The sequence below is a fragment of the Drosophila grimshawi genome, unplaced genomic scaffold (assembly GCF_018153295.1).
Source record: "Drosophila grimshawi isolate 15287-2541.00 unplaced genomic scaffold, ASM1815329v1 contig_187, whole genome shotgun sequence".
In the NCBI taxonomy this organism is placed as follows: Eukaryota; Metazoa; Arthropoda; class Insecta; order Diptera; family Drosophilidae; genus Drosophila; species Drosophila grimshawi.
The window spans coordinates 94463-106614 of record NW_025062959.1 but is presented as its reverse complement, the minus strand read 5'-3'; the positions used below and the strand labels follow the sequence as shown (position 1 = coordinate 106614).

Genomic DNA, 12152 nt, shown 5'->3' with positions numbered 1-12152 from the left:
TTTTACATGTTTTTGAAACGGTATATTCCTTTTTTATGCGGTAACTAATTGAGTATTTGGATGGAATTATTGATTCCACACAGAATGACGGAAAAATGTTTTTGCAAATCTTATATTATTAATTATTAATCGAATATATTAAAGCGACGTTTAGACTGCCTATACCTTTTACTGATAAATCCCAAGCATAAGGAGCTATATCGACATTGACATTACAAATAATATTAATAACGACAACAGCTCGCTTTGCTAGTGAGTGTTTTATAACTTCTGACATCTTGTAAAACTCGATTTGTACAATGTACTGAACTGAAAGCATTGCCCACTCTTAATCGATACATGTGGCAACAACTTTGCCCCAACTTTCATTTAACAAGCAAAACTTCATTAAAAAAAGAAAAACAAGAAAACAAAAACGAACCGAATCGCCGAAGATAACATGCCCTTGCAGACTGATCTAACAGTATTAACATGTATGATAAAAATAATGAGTAAATGTAATAAGCATTTTAATACCATAGTTTATATTTCTGACATATGCTATTGTCTCATGATCCGCCCGATACCATAATATGTAATACATACAGCAAAAATCGAATATGTTCCAAGTTTATGAAAGATGCGATGTCTGTTGCCGATCAAGAATAATTATTTGATATGTTCATGTACTTCACTACAACATTGGAATAGCCTCTGCAAGGGTGTGGAGACATAATTTGCCTCTGCACTTGGCTGACAAACTTGAGAACTTGTCCACTAGGTTTCTAGTGAAGCATCCAGGTGACCATCAAGTTTACTCGACTGTTTAACATTCAAAATTAAAATGGAGTTTCGTTACATTTCCTGTTTCTGGCTGGTTATTGGGTAGGTGTTACAAAATGTATAAAGCCTCAGAAAGTTCAACCCTTTTTAGAAGTTTTGTTTGCAATTTGGAAAATTTCAAACACACTCAAGTTTATTTGCATATTTTATTAAAATATATATGTGTATCTGCGTAGCACCATATTACACACACACACACACACATACACACACACTTGACTTTGCCTTAGCCCTCATCTTTGAATTTATATTTTTTTCGATGATGTTTCCCAAGTCCCTGTCCTGACCTTGCATGACTCTCAACGTGCTCTCTCCGGCGCCTGCTGTGTGTTGTCTTTTTTACGGCCAATCTAATATGCAAACAGAGACCAGTGAATTGTGTGTGGCGTGGGCGTGGTTAAAGTTCCTTTTTTGCAATTGAATTTCATTTGCATAACTTTAACTGCGTGAAACTAAACTCACATCAAATTTGGAATACCCAGCAGTGGAATTGTAAAGGGAAAATACGCAATATCCTGAAATATATTAAAATTCATTTTAAACTTATAAAAAAGGATTTTTAAAAATATGTATTTTCTGTTTAAAGTATATGAATATAATTTCTTGACGACATACGTATTTCCTCACAACTTGCTAGTATTTTTGTACTTGCTTTGTAAGTTTGCACTCCTCGTTATTCATTCTCTTAAACATCATACTTAGAGACAAGGGAATATGCAGCAATTTTTTAAGGGGGGCTGATTGTAAACTTATCATAAATCTTAAACCAAACCACGTTGCGATTGAATACATTTTTGTATATTTTAATATTTATATAATATTTGTATAATTATTTACTATATTTCGCCTTGAAGTGCGTTTTGTCCACAGGGAATTTCTGAGTCGATGTATTGACTCATCCACCGTAAACATAAAATACACTAAAACTCAGATGTGCACATATTTCTCTCTTCTTGTGCAGATCATATTTGACGGGTTTACGGTGGGCCGCTTTGACGAGGGCATGGTTGATACGGATGTGGATGGTTATGAGACGAATCTGAGTCCGACCGGCGAGCTACCTGGCTGTCCCGAGGGCTTTATGCAGGTAAGTGCAAATTTAATTTATTAAAACTCCAATTTAATATTACGTAAGGCCAACAAATCTTCTCCCCCATCCTCCCCCCCCGCCCACTGCGAAATTGTAACTTGCACTCCATTTGCTGTTGTTGTCGTTGTTGTTGTTGCTATTGAACTTGCGTTCAACTATAATTTTATGCCAGCCACACACACAGAGAGAGAGAAAGAGATGCAAAAGGGAGAATATGATTTTCTTGGGTCTGTTGCTCGTTCGTGCTCCGGATTTGACCATTCCTCCGTTCCTCAGTCGCTTCATCGACCCGTTCGATTCAATCAATGTCCGAGTAATTCTGTAATTTTCTGTTGGTTCTGTTGACAAATGCCACATTAGCCCAGCAAATTGAATTGAATTGTGCGCCTCTCTCTCTCCCTCTCCCTCTCTCCCCCTCTCCCCCTCTCCCTCACTGTGTGTGTGTTTGCTTTATCCATTTCTGTGTTCATGCCACTAGTACCCTGTGTCCGCAGATTGAAGTTTGAGTGCTGTTCACTGTTGGTTGGCGAGCAAATGAAAAGAAAAAAAAACCCAAGGAAAAGAAATAGCAAACTATTTAACATATATATATTTTTATCACAATTTTTGCGGCTCCACGCTGTTGACATTGCTACTTTGTCCAGACATTTTGGTCTCTGCGCCGTCCCATTTGACAAACGGGTGATGTTACTGGGCTTCAGGGGAGGAGTGGAGGGGAGGCATACCGTAAAACTAAAGCCCTGTCCAAATAAAATGTACCAAATCCCTGTAATTGACTTGTGCAATATGTTCAAATGTACATTTGTACATTTGTATATGTGCCATAAACTCGTAACTGCTTATGTACATACATATATATATATATATGTATAGTGTGTGTGTGTGTGCGTGTGTGTGTGTGTACTTTGATAATCTGATGCTGCTGCATTACATTAAATGGAGTTTTGCTGCTATTTACGGAGCATTGCCATTGAATTGATATAGTTTGGGTTTGGGGTTTGCAGCACTCTGATTCAATACACTATACATATTTACCGTTACGTAGCTTGTAGCGTGCACTTTGCATGCGCTTTTAGCCACCTTGCCACCTTGCCACCCCGCCACATAGCTACCCTTCGAATTAATTTCAAAGTTTAAGTTGTTCGGACTGTGAACTGCTTGTGTAATGGAGCAATGGAGCAATGGAGCAATTTGAAAAGGGCAAAGTGTTGAATTGCAGGGCAAAGTGATTTTACCAGTTTGGGGGCGAGAAATCACACAAAGGATTTCTGCTTTGAAGTATTACCCTAGGTGTGATTACTTTCTTGCGGAATGAGCAATTTAAAAGCTGCTAACGATTTGAAGCTTACGTTTTCCATTCAAAATCTCAAATTTTCTTTCAATCTTCGATTACAATATTACGATATATTTTTATACTCTGAGATCGAAGCAACAAGAGTAAATTAGTGTTATGCAATGTCCGTTATTCTGGCTTACAGCTAGAGACTGGCAACTTGGAACCTTGTTGTAAAATTGGAGTGCTACATTGACTGGGAGATTATGAAATCGATCAAATTAAATCTCAAATCATAAGGCCTACAGTCAATAAATTTGGTTGGTATATTTTTGACGATCTCCTTGAAATATCGACAGCGGCTGTCAGCACCCGACCCTACAAATTGGTAAATGACTACATCTTCCACATTTGTTAATCTATAGTCACCCAAATTGGAAGGTAACTCTCATCATCTTCGATCATCATCGATAAAATCTCAAATCTGCCACAATTTGAAAATCACCAAACACGAATCGTAGATTGTTGATGACCTTCAAAGATCAGCATCGCCCCCGCCCCTCATCGCAGCCCCCGGACCCACGTCATTAAAAATGGAAATGCTAATGGCTAACATAATTTTTGACATATTCCAGGGCATGGCAATCCCGCCGCCACCTGGCATTCAGCGCTTAAAACATTAAAATGCTTTTATCTTCCACGATTTTTAGGCTTGAGTCACCAAATTTTATCAGTAACTCTCCTTAAATGTCTATAAACAAACACCGATATACCTGATATAACGGTGTAAGTCGATAAAATCATATATCTCACTCAATTTGCTAAAAACTCCCTTCTAAAAGCAAACAAAATTGTTGGGCCACGTCCACTCATACAGGCTATATATCTCCCACAGTCTAACAGCTGTACTTACCAAAACTCGGAAGGTTCGAATTAATAGTTGTTTGGGTTGAGTATGCTGCAATCAAAGAATAGGACTTCTACAAAAATCCACTGATCAAACGTGATCGTAGTCTTTCGACCGCATCATTTCAATCAATCAATCATAATAATTAGACTCGTCCCTCATCCTCGACTTATTCAATTTATTTCCTCTTATGTTTTATTTTCCTTTTATATTTCTATTATTCTCCATTGTTCCTCTTGAATACGTTTTTCATTTTAGCCCTAAAAGGCTGACATAAAAATTTGTTTGTATGATTCCCATCGGTTTCATTTCAATGTCCAGCTAAAAGTGAAGTCTGCCAGCTTATGCTCCCCGCTCTTCCCCAATCCTGAAGCGCACAGTCCTTTATTAGTTTAGCGATGGCGAGTGTTGCAGCAATTTTTTTGTTTGCCCTGCTGCCTGCTGCCTGCCACGCCCTTCGTTTGCCTTTCTGACAATAAATTTTGAACAGGCGTGGGGCGTACGCTGACATTTTGTGGTCCCGTCCGGCTCATCCAGATCTGGCATCCCAGGCGCTGTTGGGGATGTCCGTCCGTCCGTCTGTTGAGGTTTCATTTGGCACTTGACATATGTTCGTAGGGGAAACGGCGGCCGAAATAGATCTGGTCGGGGTTTAGCGCTGGCTCTGTCCAACTGATGGAAACTGGGCATTCTTGCATGTGAGTCCGGGCTTTTAAATGCAGTTAAATATTTGCCATTTTTTCTCATATGCGTCGGGCCTGTTGCAGTTTTATAAACTCGTAACTAACCGCAGGTTTGTGTTGTCATTCTCCTGGTTTCGTTCCGGGCTTTATCGTCGCCGGCTCGCCTGTTTTTATTTATTTAAGGCAAACATTTTTAACTGCTGACGCGGTTTCAGTTTTTTCCGCGGTTATTTTGCAACTTTTTTTCCGTTTGGTTTCCTTTATAAATTATTCGTGTCATGGCCTAGCCACATAAATTCTTAACCGCCTCGTATTTATAGCAATCTACCTATGTGATTTTTGTAATATATATATGAGTAGCAAAGTGCCATATAAAGTTGCCGGGATTGTGCTTGAGCAGTTGCCAAGTAACAGTTTAATCAGTTATTCAATTTTGTTAGACAGTTTGTCTCATGCATATTGCAAGAGGCAGTGTCCTTTGTGCGACCTTCTGCTCTGGATTATATTGAATAATTCATCAACACTTTTTGCAATAGTGCCAGCTTTAAACTTGACCAACTGGTGGGGCTAAAGTTAGGGACCAAGCTGCTGCTGCTGGCGCTACTGCTGCTGCATTGTTTATTTGCTAATATTGTTAATCATAAATAACAAAATTTATGCATAAGCGTATTAACCTAAATCAACAACAACAACACCAACAAGATGGCGACGACTTCTATCCTTCCGTCCTGCTATTCTGCTTGCCTGCCACGTTGTCCTTCGGCCAGGACAGGGCAACTTGAGTAAATGACTCAATATTTGACAATCATAACATCCGCTTAGTCTCGATGCTCTGCTCCTCCTGCCTACTTCTGCTCCGCAACGACAACAGATACGACAACAACAGCAACAGCAACAGCAACAGCGAGAGGACATTCGAGTTTGTCAATGGCAGTTTAAGCTCTCCCGTCTATAAATATCTATACTTGTACATAAACGTCTATGCAAGTAGTTGTGAGTGTGTGTGTGTGTATGTGAACGTGTGTGCCATGGACAAGCTCATAATTCAACTTGGCAAACTTCTTGGACATGCGTTCTACTTCCGCCTCTTCACTACACTGTCCAGCGACATTTGTTTGTGTCGTAAATTTACGAGTCATCAAAAAAAAAAAAATGCTCGAGTGATTTACAAGTTTCCAATTTGTTATACCCTGTAAACTTTGCATGATATTCACCAATAAGTGTTCATTCAATGCCTCTGTATAAAAACGACAAGGAAACAGCTAAAATTATATTTAAAACACGTATTTTATATTTTTGATTACATCAAAATAAAATAATAAAAAAAAATAATTAATGATGACTCGATAAAATTTAAATTCTCTTTACATTTTGTGTATTTAATAACATCAGTTTTTTCATAGACAAAATTATGCATCCAATTTGCAGGGTATATTCTAGTCCACATTCAAAAGTGCCCCTTTCATATATTATAATATTATTTATTTATTCAAGAACGCATTGAATTGCAAATTAAAGCTTCGACTCGGACCAAAATTTATATTTAATGATTTTTTAATAGCACTGACGTAAAAAAAAAACTGTGGCAAATGTTTTAAATTACAGTAAATCAAACCGAAGTTCAGACAGTTGTAAAGTTGACAGAGTGTGTGTGTGTGTGTCTGTGTGTGTGTCTCTGTGTGTGTGTGTGAGCTGTGGACTGTGGAACGAATGTATCATTATGCGCTTAAATTGTTTCACAATTAAACCTGGAATACATGCCTGCATTTAACGGCCATGGAGATAAACAGAGAAAAGGGAACAGATAACTGGGGACAGGAAAGAGGGACGAGGTAACAGGACGAAGGATGCAGTCATTGAAGGCTTCTCTGTTTGGGGCTTTTGTTTATTGTTGGCAGATTATGAAGCGACGACGTCGACACCCAACAACTGTGCTGATAAAACTTTTATCGCCTATTGTTTCAATGATGCGGCTCTGCTGGCGCTGTTGCTGTTGTTGTTGCCGGCGAACAATGGCAGGTATAGCTCCGTGGCATCAACCGAATTGAGCCAAGTTTAATCAGCTAAAGGTTGATTGTACGCAACATTTTCAAAACTAACAGCTTTGCGCTACAGATTTAGCTTAATTGGTTTTTTAACTGGGTAAAATAATATAATTTTAACAAACACGCAATATACTTTTATCAATCGAGAATAATCCCGAAATATATTTAATGTTAATTTAACCCATGCCTCGATTAACAGACATAAATAGTACATTCGGGTTTCTTTTGACTGGGATTAAAAGTTAGCATAGTAAATTTTAAATATCTATTCCCAGCAATTAACCATTTTATTGAATAAATATGTATTATAGCAGGGAAAAGGGAAAGGGAAAAGAGTGTACTTACTTGTTTTTAGAGCTAATAGTTATGTGACAGATTATACATCAGTGCCAACTTTAACAGACCACATAATAATTCAATCAATTTAAAACCAACACTTAATCAAACAAAACACCACACGACTAAAAACCAAAAGAAATAAATGAAATGCTGGGCAAACCAAGTAACTGCAACTGGGGGACAAAAACAAATTTCCAATAATTCGTTATGAAGTCGAAGCTAATAACGCTCCACTGCACACAATGGACTCAACGACAACAAAGTTGTTAATAATGATGATGACGATGACGACGACGAGAAGGTTGTATAGTACAGGCAGTGCTTAGGGGCAGGAAACAAAAAAAGAAAGAAGAAAAAAAAGAAACAGAGACAGAGATAGAGATAGAGAGTCCGCACAGTTTGCAATGAATTTACACAAAATCGAAATCAGAAAATTACCATTATGCTGGGCTGTCAGGCCTTGTGCCTGATGCCGGCTCTTCCTCCCGCTTCAGCTTCAGCGGTTGGTTGAGGCCATTTCATATGACAGCAGAGAATTTGCTACTCTAACCAGTAACAAATATTGGCCAGAGCTCTGAAATGAACGACATAGATGGCGACTTGCAATTACAGCAAAAATTGTTGTTTGGATTGGGGCCGAGCCGCAGCAGCAGCAGCAGCAGCCGCAGGACATGGCCAACTGGCCAGTTGCAGGACTGGGCATAGACTGGACACATGAACATGGACCTGACTGGTCATATAACCCATTAACTAAAAACTTAATCAATTGGAACCCCAGACCCATTCATATGCACTGCCAATGTAAATGAGCTGCCTGCTGCCGCCTGCATGCTGCATGCTTGCTGATGTTGCCGCAACGGAGTAACGGAGTATCGGAGTATCGGAGTAACGGGCACACTGACCTATGCAGTGCAGGAAAAGCAAAAAAGTCATCATACCCCAAGTCACCGAGCCTGTTCCATTGACGATGTGGTTGCCCGTTCTCGGTTGCTATTATCGACATTAGCTGCCTATACTCGGCTCAATGAATGCCAATTGTCAGCTCTTGTAATTTCTCTTTTGTATACTCTGTTCACTCAGCTCGCTCTCAAAGGGGCGTATAAGTGCATAAGCATATTAATTAAACAGACGATTCCGATTCCGATTCCGTTCAAAAATTATGAAACCACATTGAATGCTGTTCTGAATTCCTTACAAACTCAAATTGTTTGCGGTTTAAAAAAAAGTTCTCTTTAGACCATAAGCAGGAAATAGATTAATCTCAATTAGAACTACAGTTAAATTAATTTTTTTAATTAAATTTAATAATGTATTTTGATTCTCCAAGCAAAAGTTATTTAGAATTGCAGCTTGTCGCGAATGTAGAAGTATTTTAATTTATCCCCTTGCAGAGGGTATTATAATATTATTGTGACATTTTTAACGTATTGATGCAAACGTCTCCGACCGCAGTCACGTCGATATAGCCATATCAAACTGTCGATCTCAAAGATTATAAAAGCTTAAAAATTCAAACATAAGTTCTCGTTTTTCAGAACAATTTTCAATGTGTCGATTGTTCTTCACGATACTCCGCTATCGATAAAAACCGATATCTGACCCCCGTTTTCTGCACTAAATCGATGTAAGTCGATACATAACCCCATATCTATGAAGATTATAATTATTATAGTCATCAAATTTGATCAGAAATATATTTCCTTTTTATTCTGAAACTATGCGTCGTTGGTCGAAAATAATGACAACAAGTATTTATAGAGCTCTGACCTTAAATTACGCATATTCACAAAGTCCAATGTGTATTTGCTACTTTTCTTATTCGAATTTAAAAAAACACAAAGATTATAAGTTGATACTTCCATACCATTGTTCTGGTTGTGAGTGTTTGTTTGCTTTATTTATTTTATTTTTTATTATATTCATTTTTTAAGGTACAAGATACAATTCATTGGCTGTGCTTAGGTTGCAAGCCTATGCCTTTCAATATTTCTCGGTATGAGTCGGCTTTTGCACATTTTATTTTAGGCATAGTGCAGTTGAGTTGAATATTTTTCAGGTGGTGCACATTCGACAATTGCCAAGAGTTTTTTTTAGCATAATTTGAAATGGGCGCTTGGCTCTTGCCACTTGGCGCATAAATGTACGCTTCACTCTTTGCTGCAGCTGCAGTTGGCGTTGCGAAAGGAATACAATCAAATATTGAGCAGACGAGCTGGCGAACGGCGCCAATCAATAAAATGTGTACAACAGTCATAATCCATTACCCATGCCAGATGCCAGACCATGTCAGGTGGTGGTGGAAATTGGATGTGTATGGGCTTGGGTTTGGGTTTGCGATGGATTGCTCCTTCCTCCAGCCGTTTCCAGCTTTAGTGCGTTTATTAATTTTTTAATTGCATGACAAACTTTTTTAAATATTTGGCTTAACAGAATCAACGATTTAAAAAATGGAGTTGAACTTAAGCTATAATTGCATGCACGAGCTTTTAAATGTGACAAAATAATAAAGGCATTGGCCGTTGGCGAATTGCTTTAACATCAATGTGTGCGAAGCAAACTTGATTTTTAATTAATTAAATATCATTTATTTACTTGGCAGCTCAGCGAACTGGGTAGACCTTTCACGGGCGGCTCTTGGTGCGGCAAGGCCACCGGACCGCAATTATACTTCAGCGAAACATCCACGGTGACAGCATCCGTGAAGGTGAGTGAAGGACAGTCCCAGGACAGACTCCGAGTATATGATTGCTCATGGCCAACATGCATTTGGAATGATCTTCCGTTTCTTTTTGAGCTCATACGTCGTGTGTGAGAAATGTGATACAGAATAACATACATATATTAAGCTTTTATTTTAATAGGGGTAACACAAGTCTACAGTATATTATTTCTCTCGACAAACGGTGAAGATTTACTTAATGTTGGTTTCAAACTTCCGGACTAAAAGAAGTGCTCTCTTCATTAGTAAAAGTTAAAAAATAATAATCAAAAGTTCTATATAAAATGAAAATTAAATAGAACTCGAGTTTCTCCCAATATTAAATGTATATCTTAAAATGGTATTAATGAAAGTGTATTTGATAACGGCAGTGAACAATCTGTTCACTTTTTAATTTAAAATTGAACAACTTTTGCGGATACGTGTCGTATGCGTAATGTTTACTTGAGCAGCCATTGCCACTTTTTGATTAATATTTAAACAAACGAGCTGCCATAAAAACAACTGGACAACGACTCTGGACAGGTTACAGAATTCACCAGCGCATAAATTATGAAAATTAATAAAAATGCATGCCTGATTCACATCCCAGGTCCGGCGCAGCTCTCGCACTCGACTGCGGCTGCAGTTACTGCTGTTGCAAGTACAACAAATTGCTCGAGTGATGATGAGTTGACATGGTTGGAAGGCACAGATTGCAGATTGCATAATTAAAAGAAAATTGCGTGTGCAAACGCCAATTTTTCAGTTCAAGACGAAATAAGTCGCCGCTTAAGCCCTTATGTGCCCCAATTGAAAGTGTTCGCCAGCTTCTTAAACTTAAACCAAACTGTAATTGGACCCTTTCTTGGCAGCTGACTCGCAATTTTTGACAAATAACACTTCAATGGGGTTCCTAGCACGTCCGACCGTGCATCGATGTCCTTTGTACTGCCGCACACAATTGAACAGCAGACTTTTGACTGACGGGACAATTTTCCTGGCAAGGATTTATATATATACATTTATATACACATTTATTTCAACACTCAATTTTCAGCTGAAGGAAGCCTCGCGATGTAAAAGTCATTTTTGTTAAATCTTTTGTCACGATGCTCTTCTTGCCAATTTTGCAGGTATTTCATCCGCCACGTAATCTACGAGACGAGAAACCCTTTGAGTTCAGCATACGATACAAATTTATTAGCCAGTCCGACGCAGTTGTAAGGTAAGTTAACTCCAAAATCGGAAAGCGTTATCAAATTGTTACTTGTGTTAAAAGACAAGCGCAAAACATATTGAAAAGTTATATAGATTGAAAAGGACAAATTGAATACTATTACAATATTTATGTAAAAGTTAGCAGAGTTGAACTGAAGAGGCGTGGAGTACAAACAAAATTACAAGCGACAAATGCGACAATTAAAATAGTTACATTATTATTATAATTGGATAGCAATTGTATGTCAGCTTAATTTAGTCTCCTCAATTTTGTATACTCTGATACCGAAGATATCATAGTATATTGTTTTTGTGCAATGTGCGTCATGTTATACATCCGTTCGTATGAACGCAACTTTTTCGACACCCCAGAGCCTTGAAACTTGGAATATGTGGTCTGTGTCCTACGTCTACGTTCCTAGTGGCTAGGAAAACGATAAAATCATTAATAGCAAATCGATAACGCCACTTATCTCCCACAATTTTATGGCTACAGTCTTCAAATTTGTTTGGTAAGTTGTTGGCGATGTCCTTCAAAGATCGGCATTTGCCACGCCCACCTCCGCCACCTATTTCTCGTGCAGTTTTTGAGTTGGAGCTGTCAAATTCCGTAGGTATATTTTTGATAGCCGTCTTTAAGAACCACTAACAATTTTTGTGGTGACTCCCACAAATGCGCCCATAATAGCCAAAGCTAATATTTTGAAGGTGGAGTCACCAAACTTGGAAGTTACCCGCTGGTAACTTCCTTCAAAGATCAGCATATAGCCTAAGCCCACGCCCACACCCGCCGCCCTCAGGAACTTCGTCCTAGAAATCTGCAATCTTCTTCAATTTGTGAGCAAGGGTCACCAAATTCTGGAAGTATGTAACTGGTAACTCCCCTTAGAGATTGATAAAAAATTGAAGGGTCACACGTACTCTACAGGCGATAAGATCATGTATCTCACACAACTTGAAAGGTGTATTGCTACTGGAGTAACACGACCACTCCCACCCACAAAACCGATAAAAGCCTACACCTCGCGTAATTTAAAAGCTACAGGAACCTCCTTCAAATATCGGTATTTCTTG

General features: G+C 38.5%; 1 protein-coding gene across 1 annotated transcript in view; it reads left to right on the top strand.

The window, feature by feature from the left end:
* LOC6558678 overlaps positions 1-12152 on the top strand; it is a 72795-nt gene that overhangs the window by 26335 nt on the left and 34308 nt on the right. Inside the window, exons 4-6 of the mRNA XM_001985585.2 lie at positions 1784-1909; positions 9759-9863; positions 10994-11085. Of these exons, the coding sequence (XP_001985621.2) occupies positions 1784-1909; positions 9759-9863; positions 10994-11085 (323 nt within the window). The remainder of the gene's footprint in view (positions 1-1783; positions 1910-9758; positions 9864-10993; positions 11086-12152) is intronic.